The sequence below is a fragment of the Ambystoma mexicanum genome, chromosome 2p (genome assembly GCF_040938575.1).
Source record: "Ambystoma mexicanum isolate Mex_15411 chromosome 2p, UKY_AmexF1_1, whole genome shotgun sequence".
NCBI lineage: Eukaryota > Metazoa > Chordata > Amphibia > Caudata > Ambystomatidae > Ambystoma > Ambystoma mexicanum.
Window position 1 is genome coordinate 1306981180 of NC_090923.1, and position 17686 is coordinate 1306998865.

General features: G+C 45.7%; 1 protein-coding gene across 1 annotated transcript in view; it reads right to left on the reverse strand.

Moving 5' to 3' along the window:
* The window catches only part of TECPR1 (tectonin beta-propeller repeat containing 1), a 1334260-nt gene that overhangs the window by 307806 nt on the left and 1008768 nt on the right, over positions 1-17686 (reverse strand). The window contains exon 21 of the mRNA XM_069645650.1: positions 7237-7372. Within this exon, the coding sequence (XP_069501751.1) occupies positions 7237-7372 (136 nt within the window). The remainder of the gene's footprint in view (positions 1-7236; positions 7373-17686) is intronic.

Genomic DNA, 17686 nt, shown 5'->3' on the forward strand with positions numbered 1-17686 from the left:
AGCTAAACTCCCATAAAACATGCTCCAGAGTCTCCTTTCTATACTCACACTTTTGGCATTCATCTGAGTTACGGATTCTTTGCTGGTACTTTCTCTTTGGTGTTCAGAAAAGTTTGTTCAGCAATTTAATTTGTCTGACCATCTCCTCCAGTGCAGCGAGATCAGCTTTATGTTCCTATATACCCAATGCCATTTCCCCTTCTCTGTGTCTGTCCCCACTGCCTAAGAAGACTCTGCCAGCAATTTTAAGCTTCCTTTTTTGCCTTTGGAGCACAGCATACATTGCAGAATCCATGTGTCACAGCTTCCTCTCCTATAGGGTATCCCTACAAAATATCCCCAACAGAAATATCACTGTGCATATGGCTGTTTGTCTCGCCACAGGCCATATTTTTGGGGTGGGATCATTTGTGGGAGCAGGGGTTGCAGGGGTGTCACCCGCAGATTTTAAAATATTGTGGGGGTTGCAGGGGTGTCCCCCGCAGGGTCCATGGATCAATATTGTCGCGAAAATATGGCGATATTTTTGTATCGCAATATTTTTGTGGGGATATTAACACATGGAACCCTCCTACAGTATGGCATCCAATATGTTTTTCTTGGAGGCTTCTCCCCCAGTGCCGATCTTGCGCCTCCCCTCCCCAACAGTGACTATCAGGGTATGATATTCACCAAAGATGCAGCTTTCCATCCCTTTTTCTGTCTGTAACCTTTCAAATGTGAACAATCTTTCGACATTTCCCTCTAACATTGCCACAAACAATCAGTCGGCTCCGTAGACTAGTCTCTGTACTGCGCCGTCGACATCCGCACAGCTCTGGGCTCTCACGGATCAGTCTTGTTAGCTTCTGAATTTATCCAATCCTAAATTTGCTGCTCGAGAAATGCCAAAATGTGACATACTAAAAAAGCGAAATGGTATCTGCCAAAATTTGGTACATTCATGCCTCCTTTCTCCTGCAGGAGGTGTATTTTCCATAATGATATCCTCAGGCCAGTGCCACAGAAAGGCTTTAATTTCCATATCTATCTCTTTAAACTCCTACTTCCCTGTAGGAAGCGGCACCATTGCTAGAACGTAATTTATTTTCGGGTCTGCAGTCTTCTTCAAGGAATTAACCATCGCCTATAGCAATAAATTCAGGGCTGCCCATTTCTCCATATGTGTCCTGTGATGAATTTGGACTATTCGCTCCTTCTCCCTAGAGGGGAGCGACCCCCTTTGAGGGTAGGGAAGTGAGCTCGCTAAGGAAGTCCCTCCTTAGGGGTCTGGGCAAGCGGGACCTCACTGGGAGTGACTCTCCTATCAGGGACAAGGACTCCCATTATGACAAGGAACTCCAGTCCAACAGACATTGTGTGTTTACATGGGAATTGAAAAGACTCTTGTTACTTCTGTTCTGAATCCACCAAACAGTAACATCGCTTCAATTTCTTTAGCGCCAGGTAATGCTAGCTCTCGCCTGAACGCCACAGTCAAAGAGGAAAGACACACCCATTCAGTTTCGGATGACATGCATGAAACCAAGAGGAACTCTGAATCAGAGAGAAGTAGAATCCTACACAGAGGCGAGCCTCTGACGGAAAGAAGTCAGGGAGAGGCAGAGCGATGCTAGACCGCAGAGCCAGCAGTAAAGTGGAGAGTGAACAAGTCGCTTCCAAGACACCAGAAGGTTGGCATCCTGACCGGCAAAGAGGCCTGGGCCAGAAAGTAGACAGGGACGATAAAGCAACCGTCTCGCCTGGTGGCCATTAACCAACGCAGAGACCATACTGCTGCAGGGAGCTTGGATCCTCGCATGAGAATCACACTACCTGCAGAGATGAGCAGCATAAGAGAAGCAAATACTCCCGAAGAAAAAATGCTTTTGAGAGGGGCAGACAGCCACATGAGTTAGAGGGGCCAGGAAAACCCAAAGAGAGTTGATTTGATAGCAAGTCTATTAAAGGCCTGAGGGCTTCAAAGAGCCCTGAGAAACTGAGAGACTTTGACATAAGAGAAGCAAACACTCCCAAAGAAGTAACACCATTGAGAGAGGCGGACAACCACAAGGGTTACATGAGCCTGGAAAACCCGAACAGAGATAAAACAAGCCTATCATGGGGCCATAATGCTTTAGGGTGTGCAGAGAAACTGATACACTTTAACTTGCTAGGCTGGGAAAGCCACAAAGGTTACGGTAAACAGACAAACCCAAAAAGAGATAAAACAAGCCTATCAAAGGGCCAGAGGACTTTGGAGAACCTTGAGAAACTGAGAGACAGTCTGAGAAAAAGAGAACTTGGATTGTTCCAATCATTAAATATCATATCAGAACCTTATCAAGCACAAAGTTGGGTATTGGATTAAGTAAACCTTTCTTCATGGAAAGAAGGAACCGTATGGAATCAAGGTTTGGCCTACAAACTTACATAGATGTTGAGAATTGTATTGCAACAATTGATTAATTGTAAGGAACTGAGTTTTGACCTACAGAGCCTGCAGCGAGTTTGTGAACTGTATTTTTATGAAACAAGAACATTGTACAGAACCAAATCTAAATTGGTGGCTTCCTGGAGAGAGGGAATTGTAAAGAACAGATTTGATCTATCTTACCCGCAGAAAGGTTTTGAACAGTGTTTAGTGACATTGAAAAACTTGTGAATACTATGGACAAGAGATCCAATTGATTGGATTGCTCCAGCCTCCTTTTTTGTGTTATATTTTTTCTAAAGTTAGCCATTAGGATTTGGACTAGGGACTATTTCTTTTGAGCACCGTTACTTTTTTCTTTCTTAAGTAGGGAATTTCCCTCATAGTAGTAGATAGGCGTTTTCTTTTTATTTAAATAAAACCACTTCAAAATGGCACACTTTTTTCTGAGTTTTTCTGCTGCTTCGCCACAGTCCCCATTCCTCGCAGTGTAGCACTCAGATTATGCATCTTGGGCCAGTAGCAAGTCAATTGCCAAGTTATCTCATCTTTGATGTATGTTAAGACAGATTTCCAAAATCCACCCGCGTGGATAGATTTTGGGAGGCCATCCTATTGTGGTGAACTGGGAGACACTGAGAACTAGCCAACCCAAGTCAAGGTAAGGTCGCAGAGCAGCAAGGCTTAGTTTCAGGAGAGCAGTGAGAATGGTCTAGGGGTACAATGGTCCACACAGAACACCACCAATAATTCATGTTAGACAGGTAAGTACAAAAATATATAATTATTTATTTGGCCTTTAAAAATGCACACTAAGCAAGTAAAACCTCACACACTTACTATAAAACATATATTTATATACACAATTAGTTGAAAGAAAGCATATACTTCAATAACCGGTGAAACACAAAATTCAGTAAAGCAACTTAGAATAAGCACAGAATAGTTCCCCTAACACTTACTGAGTCCAAACCTAAGATGGTATGGGGCCTTGTGCCCTAAAAGTCACCAGTTTAAAGCTATACTTCACAGGTAGATTTACTCAAAGATTTGGGCAATACCAGTAGTTTTGATTATAAATTCAAAGAGGTAAGCAAAGTTCAGGTAAGTAAACTAACTCAATCCTAGTTACTATGATATGCCTAGTGGGGGATCCTTAACCAGGTCTCCACGGATCAAAGTCAGGGAAGAGTAATTTAGGAACAAGACTTGGAAAGGAACAGGTATATGAACTTATCCCCCTTACTCTAATTTCTCCAGAGAATACTGCTGAGGTTCCGCAATCTGTTGGGAACACAGTCTTCTGTGATGGGTCCAGTTGTGGAAGGCCCAGTATTGCGGGTATAGACATCACTTTCAGACGCAGGGATTTAGTTTTGGTCAGTTGCTGTGCTTGGGAATCGGCTCCAGACACCTTGTAGCAGAACACCCAAAAAAAGAAAAGATAAACACTTTTGTGGAGCAAAAGGCCTCAGGACACCGCTAGGATGCGAAAAACACGGATAGCAATGAGAGTCACCATGGTCAGGTGGCGAAAGGTGATCTTCCAGGGACGAATAAAGGATCACTTACTGCACGGCATCCGTTGATGCAAGAAGGCTAGAAAATGCTGGAGCTGGCACCTTGTTGTACAAGGTGACTGCAGCGAGGTAGTCCAGGAGAGAGCTGGCCAGTCCATCAGTTGTTCCAGGGACATTTTCGAAAGACTCAGAAGGCATGGATCATTGATCAAGGTTCCAAACATGTTGTTCCCACCAGTTCAGGGGTCAAAGCACCGAGGGTCTTCTTGAGATCAGACAGAGGAGCAGGAGCAGAGACCAGGACTTCACTGGAGTTGGTGGTGGTCAGCTGCAGGGTCGTCCTCAGGTCAAAGGGCTGTTCTTCTTAGAGAACTTGGCTCCAATGGTGAACTGAAGAATTGCTGCGGGAGTCCTCCTTTTACCCAATATATGGACCGGAAGCTTGACCAGGTCCACCAATGCTAAGGATCTGTACCATTCAAACAGGCAATCGCTATCCAATCATGGATAGCCACGGGCCACCACATCTGCCCAGCAATAGACATTCAGGCACCTGGATGGGTAATGATACCAAACAGTCCCTGCCCACACAACCGGGGTCACATAAAAACTGCCCCTTAGCCTGCAAAAGCAACAGCTTTCCCCAAGAAAATGTTTTCCATAAATTGCATTTCCTGACCTGAGAAGGCAGGAAGAACGTCAAAGAAGAATATGGCCACAAGACAAAGGACAAGCAAAAACCTTGTAGTACAACCTTGTAATATGACCTAGTATGGCCATTTTAGGGTACTAGCTGCTTTTATTAGCCCTTTGCAGTAAATGCAAAAGTGCTGGAGTACAACGTATAAAACATGGTAGAAAAATATCCACTGCCACAAGGTCATCCTAGGTACATTGTAAAAGTACCCATAAAGCCATTACAGAAAAAAGTTAGAAGGATACAAAGTATCCTAACAACACTTCACGTTAAGGTGAAATTCACAAAGAGAGACAGAGGGTTTAATTACGATGATGGTGGTGCAGTATAAATGGGGGTAATGCAGCAGTAATTCTGTTACCGCTGAATTACCGTACTGCCGAACTACAAGTTTAAGGGTAGAGAGGTAGGTTTACCTCCAACTTGGAGGTAAAATTTCCTACATATTGCCAAAAACCCGTGGAATTACCACAGCGGAATCCCCTCTGGTTAATCCAGCCGAAATCCCAATGAGTGCTACGGACACCAAAAATATTGGGATTTACACCACCCTACTAACGGTTGTAATCCGTGGACCAAGTGATGGTAATTCCGATTCGTAGTATTTCAGCGGATTTAGCGCGGGAATACAGCCAAACTCGTAATGAGGCCCATTGTCTCCCAGTACTGATAGCTTATGAACTAATCAGTTTCGAAATAAGAATGAGCAAAAGATAAGTGAGGTAAAGCACAAAGCTTTACTTACCTCCAAAAGGTCAGGACAGGAGCCTAAATAAAGAAAAAAAGAAAGTGTCTCCCATAGAAGTCTAAGGGAAGAAAGCAGCAAAAAGAAAATCTTTCCTAACATGCACTACAACTGAAACCATATTGCATGATACCCCTCCTTAGGCAGGTCAGTGGGATTGGCATTGATTCTGATTTGAACCGGTTCATTATATAAACTGACAACTCTCAAAATTGGTTGATTTTCCTCATCAAAGTTGGGAGTGTGTCCTCCAGATTGTGTAGCACCAACATCAAGTTGACAGCATAAAGACACAGCTTTTGATCTACTTCCCTGTAGATCACAACTCTGATTTGTTAATCTTCTTTTATCCAGTTCCCAACTGGTTTGATTGCAAGCATGAAGGTAGCAGTAATAGAGGGCAACCCGACTCATTCTTCGCTTCAGAGTAAAGGCCTAGGAGCATGTCTGTTTCATTTGTGACCACAGAGACCATCGGTCTGCCACATAGCAACCTCACCCCATGCCCAAGGAGTCTTCTCAAAACCCCATCACTTCCAGAATTCTAAAGAGGAATGTCCACTCATTGCGGGCGAAGGCTTTCTCCTTGTCTAAAACAACTCTGCCAGTGGGACATCTAGGGGGCCTTCGCCTTCCTTCTCTCAAGGCAAGTATTAGCATTCTCATATTCACTGCCACATTTCAGGTTTTAAATGAAGCTCACCAGGTTCAGATTCACAAACCTCTGTAATATCTCCTCCATGCTTCTCGTCACAGTCTTCGCCAGTATCTTGCATTTGGATAAGGCTAATCGGCATGTAGCTACCAAGCAATGTCTCTGGTCAGCCCTTTTTCAGGGGCACTGAGATGTTGGCACGAGATACAGAGATACAGATGCAGTTAGTACTCCCTCCCGTAATGAAGACTTGTACATAGCCTGCACAAGTACAAATACACATTCCAATATGATCTTGTTGAACTCCAGTGGAATGTTTGCATCCATCATCAGCTCCTTCACCCATCAGCTATTATTCCAGTTAGTCCATTTCCTCCTGCATCAATTTAGGCTGTGTCACTTCATGGACGAAAGCACCCTTATTGCTCTGGCTGGTTCGTTTGTCTGGATTACGTAGATTCTCACTAAAGGCGCCAAATTCTTGGTTAGTTTCATTAAGATGGCATGTTACCCCTCTTGTCCACCTTTCGATTGCCCAAATCACCTTTTCTTGTACAACAATCTCATTCGAGGGCCCAATAACCAATTACAGTTCTTTTCTTCCTCAAAATCGGTGCCTCAAGTACTAAATAAGGCAAATTACACATTTTACAACAGACATTTTTTCATTTGATATTTTCAGAAGCTCCCTTCCCATCTTCTCTTTTTGACAGTACACCTTTGTGGTTTCTAGTTGCTTTATCTCTGTCTGGAGATTCTGGGCTTTTGCTGACGTGGATGACTTAAAGCAAACCTTTCCTTGCTCTGGATGCAGCAAAACATTATTTATAGGACATCTTGTGCTCCTGTATGGAATTATTAATACATGTTACATAATAGGTGTTGGACCTATTCAGGCATTTCTGCAGAGCAGGTTTGCCAATGAGAAGCCAAGTACACAACATATTTCTATCAACATGACTTTTAATTGACCCAAGCTGTGCATTGTTCGAAGCATGTCTCTAAGAAACCTTTCCACTACGAATGTGCTGTTTTGTCTGTTAATTTGCAGATTATCCTGAAGACTGTGCATGACTTTATATAAAGGCAGTTTTATGTGCTTCATTCATTCTGTAAGAACAATAAGTAAAACGTATGGATCACACTCTTTCTCCAATCAATGGGCCCATCCAGAGAAGTTGCACGGTTGAGCTATTCAGTGCTTACCTGCTGGTTGTGTCAGAGAAACTGAGCCTCTGTAGAATGCTGATCCATCTTTGGCAATGGCCCAAACCTGGCAATATGCGCCAATCGACACAGAGATGAATGGCTGATCCGTGCCAACATGCAGCCAAGATGATCCCTTAACAAAAATAGAAATGTAAGTTGAATTATTACATCAATTTAGCTCTCTAAATTGCTATCAACATAGGTAAAAAAAACATTAGCCTGTAATATTTCTCACTGAAGGGGTTAAGCACCTCTACAGCAATACACTACAACATGCTAATGATGGACTTGCAGCACCTCCACTAAAACATTTCAGTGTATAAATCAGTATCTTTTAAAGTCTGTATCTTGTGATGAGAGGCTAGTGCCCAAGCCAATGCTTCCCCTGTCTCCTGATCTACTTCCCAGTCCCTTTCCAGATCTGCCACTTCCCCTTCAATCTTTCTCAGTGCGTCCTGTAACTCCCATCTGATCCCATTTACATTAGATATGCAGATCCCCCTGACAGTGGTTTTGAATCCCTCAGACAGGGCCCCCGCTGTCTATAGCGACCCCTCATTAACCTTGAAGAACCGCATCTCCTCCTGCAGCATCCCCTTGAATGCCGCGCCCTATAGGGCAGCAGCCTGTAGGCGCCCCAGCCGCCTGAGGGATTGTTGCTGCACTTCTTGCAGCTATGCCAAAAGGGGGGAATGGTCAGACAGTGTTCGCCTAAAGTATTCCGTTCCATCCAAGGAGTGAAAGTCCTCTGTCCCCTGTGAGACAGGCATGGTATCAATAGATGACATAGACAGCAGATTGTGACTTCAACAATAGAATCTTTATTAGGTATCAGGATGGGTGCAATGCCTAACTTGCCCTATAGCTATGGTGGGCATTTCCTAACCTAAAGAAACTAAGGAAAGTTTATCTCCGTAAGTCCAAATCAAGGGTCTGTGTCAAAACCTATGCTTGCCCTCACGTCCGATACAGAAATGTATTGCAGGTTTATACTAACTAAAATAGTGTTCAAAATAAAGTCTGGAGTAGTCTATAGTTCAGGATACAGTTACAACAATTATAAGCTTACACTGTTCCTTTAGGACTTGAGTTTCTCTTTCCCAAGTTTCAAGCACACTTGGTTTCGGTATACAAAGTTCAGAAGGAGCTAAGGGTTTCCTTCCCCAAGCTTAAAGTACTGCTTCACAAAACAATGTTTCAAAGGAGCTCAGGGTTCCCTTCCCCAAGCTTCAAGCACTGGTTCACAAGACAATGTTCCAAAAGAGCCCAGGCTTCCCTTCCCCAAGCTTCAAGGACTGGTTCACAAAACAATGTTCGAAAGGAGCTCAGGGTTCCTTTCCCAAAGCTCTACAGAATAACCTCACAATGTTCAGCTTCATTTTATGTCAGGGTTGCTTTCACAATTCTCCTGGATTTGTTAGGGCTTCCTGGTCTAGGCGCAATTGACAGGCCGCACAATCCGTCACGCAACCAGTTACCCTTGTCCCAGCTTTGTGCCACCTTGACTTAGATTGGTTTGGCAGTTCACTACCAACTCAGAAGCTTACAAGTTCATAGATTAACCTCTTAAGTACCAAGGACGAGCTATCTAGTCCTTGGCATTACGTTTCTGTTGCCAAGGACGAGATAACTCGTCCTTTTTGGCACTTCCTTTTGTGCGATCCCTGCAGAGCAGGGATCGCACAAAAGTGAAATCCAACCCCAGGGCTATGTGAGGAGGAGGTTCCTCCTCTCGGCCCGGGGGTTGGATTTCCTTCAGTTTTATGTCAGCACACCTAATGCCTGCTGACGTAAAACAAAGTAATTTTCACTGAGGCAGCCATTTCGGTTGCCGCACTGAAAACAGAAGATACGTTTTCTTCGTTTTCTCCCTCGATCTGAGGCACTATTGTGCCGTTCAGATCGAGGGAGGTGTCGCTGGAAAGGGGAGACTCTTGAAGCACTGCTGGGCGCGGATCAGGTTCAGAGCGCTTGATCCATGCCCAGCAATGCCACTAGACCACCAGGGATCTGTTTGTGACTTGGTGGGGGGGGGGGGGTGCTGCTTACTATGTAAGCAGCCCCAAGAGGGGGCTACAGGAGGTGCCCCCCCATCAATTTACGACCCCCCTTTCATTGTAAAAAAATTCTGGGTGGTCTAGTGGCCTCCCCAACCCCACCCAAAACACCCTTTTTTAATTTAATTTTCTTATTACTTTTTCTTTGCCCGCCCTGGGGGATCCCATCTGCCCCCAGGTCAGCCAGAACTCCAGGACGGTTAGAGGTGATGTCCCTGACTTTGGACATCCATTTACCATGTGGATGTACCGTCCTCAAGCACAGCGGCAACTCCAGGGAGCCCCGGCAGGGTCCCCTTCCCTCCCCAGAAGTAACGGAGCCCAGCCAGCGCTCCAGGATGGTCGGGGGTGATGTCCCTGGCCCTGGGCGGCTGTATCCCATGTGGTTTGATCGTCCCTAAGCCAAGCAGCAGGCCCAGGGAGCCCAGGCAGGGTCCCTGTCCTTTCCCAGAGGGAGAAGCTGTAACGCAACCCAGCCAGAGCTCCAGGGTAGTAGGGGGTCATATCCCTGGCCTTGGGCGGCTGACTCCCATGTGGGTTGAATGTCCCCAAGCCCAGCGTTGGTTCCAGGGAATCCCAGGACACTCCCTGTCCTTTCCCGGAGGGAAAAGCTCTAACACAGGCCAGCCAGAGCGCCAGGAAAGTCAGGCGTAATGTCCCTGGCCTTGGGCACCCATCTCCCATGTGGGTCTTTGCCAGGGCTTGTGGGAAATAAACTCTGGGGTGATTCGCGCAAGTCAGCCATCTGTGGAGGATTCCCACGGGTGTCTTCTTTTCGGAAATGCATGGGGCTCCCTGTTTTCCTTGGTGGCTGAGACACCCCAGGTCCAAATCTGTAGGTTGGCTCCCCAAACCCTTTGGGGGAAATAGCAGTGGTTTAGCCTTTTCCCTTTGCGCCCCAGTAGGTGCAACCACACATGTGAGGTACCATTTTCGTCGGGACACCTGTGGGAACGCGGGAACGTAGGAGGTGTGTTTCGGTGGATGGGCAGCGTGAAATGTCTGATAATTGTGGGGGTTTTTGCCAAATTTCAGACTTTGCTAGGGATTGTGGGTAATTCTGGGGCGATTTCGCGCAAGACACACCTCTCTGGATTCCCACGGGTGTCCTCTTCTCCGAAATGCATGGGGTTCCCTGTTTTTGTTGGTGGCTGCAAAACCCCAGGCCCAAATCTGTAGGTTGTCCACAAGAGCAAAATTCCTCAGAATCTGCTTTGCCGAAAGTCTTGGGATTACCAGTGGTTTACCCTTTTCCCTATGCGCCCAGGTAGATGCACGCACACGTGAGGTACCGATTTCATCGGGACACCTGTGGGAACGTGGGAAGGTATGATATTTGTTGTGTTTGCGTGGTTTTCATAACGTTTCGACCTATTTGCTGCTCCACTTTGTCACACAACCCTTTCATTTGCCAAATGTGACCTGCATTTAGTCGCTGCTTTAGGCACTATACACTTTTGTAACCTGCACAAGTCACCTACCCTTCAAAAGGTCTATCTGTGCTCTTTCAAAAAATGTATGCTTATCCTTCCTCACCACATTTGTTTTCCTTATTTACACATGCTAAGTATGTCTGTTTAGGCCGTAAGCATAAAAATTCTGTGTACCATGGCTCAGTTTCTGGCTTGTGGTATTGCCTGTTTTGTAAAACATTTTGAAAAATGTGTGATTTCCTAACTGGAACAGTCGGGGGAATGTAGCGGAGCATAGTTTTTCTCAAAGTTCACAGCAGCCATTGCCTTACCGAGCCAACCATGTCCACCACATACCTTTTTTCTGTCATTTTCCTGATTCTTTCCCTCAAACTATGGAATTCTTCCCTACATAGTTGTTGCATGACCTGCGCAAATCACCCATTCCTAAAATTTGAATTTTGTCTACCTTTCAGAAATGTATGCCTTTCTATCTTCCCATTCAGCTTTCCTACCCTCCCCTCTTCCATTCCGTCCACGCATGTCCTATTGGAAGAAAAGGCCAAAATCGCCTACCTCTCACCTCTCACAAAACGGCTGGTAACCAAATCAAAATATGTGTTTGGTTTCCACTCAACCTGTTCCTGAAAACTTGGAAAATGGCGAATTCAGCACAGCAAACCATTTGTTCCTAGGGAAAAAACCACAGGCTTCTTTGTACATCATTGTATTGGCATTTTCTAAAAAGAAAACTAAATGTTCTCCCATTTTGGTTATTTTATCTCACCCCACTACATCAAAGTAGGATTCCTTGGTGGCGTTATGACCGCCTACATGTGGGACAAAAAGGGGCCAAATTTGGCTGAGATAGCTCATGTAACAAAAAAGTTACAAGGGATTGAATGGCGACATACTGAAATCACCAAAAAAGGCCTTGGCACTGGGGGGGAAACCCATGGCAGTTAATGGGTTAATGGTTTCTGTTTCTTGGCACTTCCTCGGTTCTCTTTTCCAAATTCCACTTTATTAGCTTTCATTTACAGCACTCACTTCCACTTATTCAGCGTACTTTTGTTTGAGCAGTATTTTGTTTGAGCAGTATTTTGCTGACACGTCAAAAGCTCCCCTCACCTGCACATTCAGGGCTTTCATTCTCTTTTCTTTAGCATTACCATTTCATATCACTTTCTTAGTGCCTTTGATTGACCAGAGACTTTTGAACACGTATCGCTTCTTCACTCTGATATAAAAATACATTTCTAACATTTAATTTGTTTCAGTTCATTCTTACTGCTTAGATCGGAGGCTTTCGATAACGTGACCACTCCGATACAATGATACTCTTTGACACATAGACTTTCATACGCGCACTGGGTAGCAGCGTTCTTTTCTTTAGCTTCCTTGTTAAGCCTGTTTCTTGTATTTGAGGTCAGCGTCTCACTGCCTGACCCTCAGACACTCCTCGACTGTTACTTCCATTCAGGAGAACTAGCACTGCTTGGCCACAATAAAGGGACTGATACGTTCCATGGCTCCCTTCTCTTGCCTTCCCCGGCTCCAACACGGAATTACACTCTGCTTTACTGTGCTGTCCTTCAGCGTCTCAGCGTCTTGTTCTGCTTTGGCTTCTTGAAAGTTGTGCTGGCCTTCTTGCTGCTCGCCCTCGCTCTTCCAAGGCAGCTCTCTCTCTAAGTTTGCTGGTACTCCACCTTATATACACCTGGATTCCATCAAGGGGTTTCATGTGTGATTCACTTGCCTGGTTTGCCTGATTCCAATTAGACCAATTATTGGGGTATGCCTGACCTTCAGCTCTGTAGTCTTCAGTATCCCTCTTCTTCATCCCAGTACTATAGTGGTGTTTCCTATAGGTATTCTGCATTACTCTTTGAGGCATCTTCTTCTTCTCAGTACTTAGAGCATTTTCAGGGGGGAAAATTAGGATATGGACAGGAATATCCTACAAAGGCTCAGGGAGGGTAGGGTAAGTCACTGTCAGGAAAGGGGGGATACTGTGTCTCACCGTCTGGCACCCTCTCCCTAATTCCCAAGGACCATCCACTCAGATGATCCTCCCTCGCTAGTCTACCCCCATACAAATAACCCCTCCCTATGCTCCCCCATCAAGTCCAGCACAGCGGGGAAGTAATCTTTGTCATATATATTCAGCGCATATGAGTTCACCACACATATTCCTCCCCTCAGGTGTTCCTGTAAGCACCACCGTCCTCCTGACCTCATCCGTCAAGACATTATCCACCTTAAAGGGTACGCCTGCTGCAACCCAGATTAAGACCCCCCTGGCGTAGGACGTTCCCACTACTGCCCCACCCGACTGCCTCCGAAGAACTTCCAGATCTTTCTGGACCATGTGAGTTTCTTGAAGCAGAGGTAATTGGACCCAAGCCTGCTTAGGAATAACCCCACTCGCTGACACTCAAGCCATTTTCCCAACCCTCGAACATTCCATGTCCCGATCCTCAGGCAATCACCCCCATACGTATCTTCGAGTTGCCCACCTCATAATAGCTGACCTTGCGGGACTCCTGCAGGATAGTGTCCCTGCCCCTGAACTTGAGAATCTTTGCCGCTATTACTCATGGAGGCCCACTTGGAGGAGGGACCCTGCCAGGCACCATCTGCGCCTGTCCCAGTGTAAAGAGCTTTGAGTGCCCCCTCAATTGCAGCTTCCCCAGAATCAATCCCTCCACAAACAACTCCACAATGGGTCCTTCCACTTTCTTTGGTATGCCCACCAGGCATATATTGCACCGTCAGGAGCGGCCCTCCGCATACTGCGCTCTAGATTCCAGGGTCTGAGTCGCTCCTACTTGTCTGCCACCTGATATTTAAGGCCCTACGGGTCAACCTCCACCGTGCATACTCTCTGTTCTACCTCTGTTACCCTCTTGCACACTTTGCAGAAGTTTGCCCGCAACAGGGACACTTCTACTCCCACCTCTTTAATGCTCCCCTCCAATGAGGATCTCGTTGCCAGGATGGCCTCCATCAGTGTGTCCAAAGTGACCCCTCCAGGACTCTCTTTGGGTGTCCTCTCCCACCCCTGTGGCATTATGTCCGACCTTGGTTGTTTATGTTTGGGGTCCGTATACTTCTCAATCTTTTGCTGACCCTTCACTATATTCTTTCTGGCTCTGGTCTCTGCCAAAGCACCATCCCTTCTGGAGAAAACTGTCAGTTCAGGCTACTGGTAGGGGACTCACCCACCTCCTCGCCTGGCCTCCTTTCCCAGATCACTGCCAAACCAATCGATTCGCTGACCTCCTTAATACCACCAGTGGGCGACCCACCGCCTCTACTTCCAGACTTCTGTCTTTTCTGAGCTGGCTCCACTCTAGGCCCAATACGGGATTGCTTCCTACTTCTTAGGATCTCCAGCGGGCCACCAGTGTGTCTTGTCCTTGTTCCCGGTATTGCTGCTACTCGTTGGGTGCGCAACAAAGGGCAAGCATTGCTGTCTCACTGCCAGACGTAGACTATGGGTAGCTTCACTGTCCCCCACTCTTCACACCAATGGGCCTGGCTCCTTCTCAGTTTCACCACCTCCTGCACTTCAGCTGCCCTCTGCAGCTGTCCTGATTCAGTCCCTGGGGGGCCTTGCTAGTGTATTGCGCTCTCAGAGCCCATCCGGAAGTCAGCAGCACCCCTGCAATGCTGAGGGCTCCCACACCTCATGCTCCACTGCCTCTGTGTCTGGGTAGTCAGGCAAAGGGCCCCCACCTACTCACCTGCCTCTTCTCTCTCTCGACACCGCCTTGTTTCCTCCTACCTGGGCTCAACTCCCCAAAGCAGATTCTCTGGCGTCTGTTTCCCGCTTCCCTTCCGACGAGCTCACACCATACCTTGCCCGCATTCTCAGTTGCTGTAGTGTCCTTGCTCCATCAGGCCCCCAGTGCACACTCTGGTGTCCCTGTCTCCGGCCTACGCAACTGCAGCTCTATTCCGCCGCGACTGCCTGCAGCATCATAGGAGGCAGCCCTCTTCACCTGATGGGGCCACTTCCCAGCCGCCTCATCAAGCGCCAGCTCAATCAGCTCTACTGACCTCACTACTGCGGTGGGGACAGAGCTCCCCCGTAGGATCTCCCGGCGCCTCAGCACATCACCACTAAGGCTGCTGGCATGTGCCTTATTTGCCCCAGAAGGATCAGTTACTTGCAGAGCCTGCCGGAGACCATCTTAGAAACGCGTATTTACGCCCAGCATTTCGGGGTGACTAAATCCGAAACGTTGCCTCTGTAGTCCGACTTCAGTTCTCAGAGTGCAACAAGGGGGTCACCAGGCATTCTACTCATCTCCCAGTCAATCTGCACTCGAATTGATGCGATTTTGCTGCAGTTTTATCAGGATGTTTGCGGGCAGCCGCGGGAGCTCCAGGAGATCACATCCACATGCTATGCTTGCTCCACCTGTGGGTTAAGTTTAAGATGAAGTCTCTATGACGTTTCAGAAAATACCTTTTCTCAATAACTTTCAAACCCTCCAATGAAATAAATCATAATATTTCGAGGCAGCCACCTGTGAATGCAAAATTTCTGAATTGGACATTAATGGCTTCATAGTTTAAAAAATGTTTACTTTGTGTTTTGAACAGCCCATTAACATGGGGTTTTGTCCCATACAAAAAAATAATAATTTGCTCTAATATCTCATGTGCCTAAATTTCACCAGGAATTGGTGCACTGAACAAAAAAATGTGAACATCAATTTGCCCAATTTTGGGATATTGACCTTTTAAATATATCTATATATGATGCATGCGCAAAATGTACGCAGAGCATATGGGTTTTACGGTTTGTACATTATACAATTAACATCTCCTAAAAACCCACGTCAAAGGAAAGTCACATATGACTGATATAAGTTTTAAGGTGATGGAATATAGCTACACTTTTCATACAAACTGTACCAAGAGGAGTATAAGTTTTCACAGTTCATACATTATGCAGTTTACATCTGAAAACTCACATCAAAGTTAGGTCTGATTTAGATGTTACTTTTCAAGGGATGCAATAAATGTCAATTTTTCATACAAATTATACCAAGGGGCGTATGTTTTTGCAGTTCATAAAGTGCGCAATTTACATCTTTTAAAAACTAACAGGAAAGTCAGGGCTTACTTTGATGTACATTTTCAGGATTTGGAAATTGTTTATCAGTACGAATTGGAGAAATCTCTCAAATGTATTAAAAAGGCACATTAAAGTTAAAGTTAACTTTAATGTGAGCTTTCATGCACGTATAGGAGGCAGACAGTGCACAAGCAGAATTAATGTACTTTTTATATTAACACCCTACACATGTGAGATTAACATTTTGTGTATGAACACTAATAACATACTGTGGCGAGTCAGAAGAAGGACACAGACTCACTGAGGGCATAATACCAAGTGTTTTATTAATATAAAAGGATAATGCCTATCTTTCTCTAACTCTATGGGTGTTCCCTACCTATGTTATTAACTAAGGTGCTCGTCAGTAAGTCGTGAAATGTCCAAAAGGAATATATCCGCTGTCCAAAACTATCCTTGCTGACCCTAGTACTATGAAAAAAACTAACTCAAGTAGAGAGAATGACTCCCTTCTCCTAGGAAACTTCTAACACCAGTCTTTAGTATCAACAGTCTTTCTTGACTTCTTGGACCAGAATTCTTCACTTCCTTGGTTGGGTTGTTGGGATTCTCTTTAATATATAATCTGCACATAGTCTCTTGTGATTTCTTGGATTAAGCTCTTTAGTTCCTTAACTGGGTTATTGGGTTTTCTCTCCTATTCGGAGATTCTTCTCTGGGGTTTCTTATTAATTCTCCTTTCTTGGTTGCAGCTCTCTGAACTTTGTTGTACTTTACTTGCAGTGTGATCTAATTGCTTACTTTCAGTAGATTCTGTGCCATCTCTGGTTAGCTCTTCAACACGCTATTTACTTTGTATAGTGTGCCGAATTACTTCCCCCTTTCCCAGGGTATTTTTATCTTATTTTCTCTCCTCTCATAATTCACTTGTTCAACAGTTCTTTCTTTATAATCACAATATCTGAATCGTCTTTGGTTCACATTTAATTTATATTTGCAACTGGGACGAGTTAACTGTGCACCCGGTCTTCCCATTCTCCCCGTTACTTTTTCTTTGACTGGAGTACGTCTTCAGAAGCCTTCTTCCGTGGAGGTACTTTTTCCATTCACGGCTTGGTGATGCCTTCTTCTCCCTGGTGTCTCTCTCATTGTGCTTTCCTGTGTCTCCGTAGCAGTACCCTGTTCCCTCTTGCATGACTGGACACCCCATAGGCTTCTCGGGTTGGTGGATCGGTGAAGTTGTTTGGACCCTTGGCCACCACAAACATCCTCTCCTGGTCTCGCCACCACTTCTTATTGGGCTCCTGCCCTTGTGCTTTCTCGCGTTCTGGGTACACCACAACACCGGTGTACCGTTCTGTAATGCTGTTCGAGTTCGGAACTCGCAGGCTTCCTTATTTCCTTATCTGTCAGGACGGATGCAGCGTGGGGCCTCCTGTAGCTTGCAGACGTGGTTCTCTCTCTTTATTGTAGTTCTGAGTACAGCTATATCCACGCACTCGTCTCAGTGGATGGGAACTTCTGATTTAAAGAAACATGATTTGTTTCCATAAGAGTATATCTATCATGAGTTTCTTCGTCCCAGTACTGATACTCTGTTATTGTGGTTTCTTGTTCGCAGTCCTGATAACTCACCTGATTTGGTATATCAAAACATTTAAAGTAGACCACAATATGTGCGGCCTGAGAAAGTTCCTCACAGGAACAGGAGTTCTTGTCCCCAAAGGCGAGTCTCTCCCAGTGAGGTCGCACTTGCCTCTACCCCTCGGGAGGGTATTGTGGAGCAGCCTCACCTCCCTAGCCTCACAGGAAGGGGCTCCTCCCTGGGGAGAAGGGACAAATTCCCTTTGGTTCCTAGGACTCCCCACTCTGCTGGATACAACTGC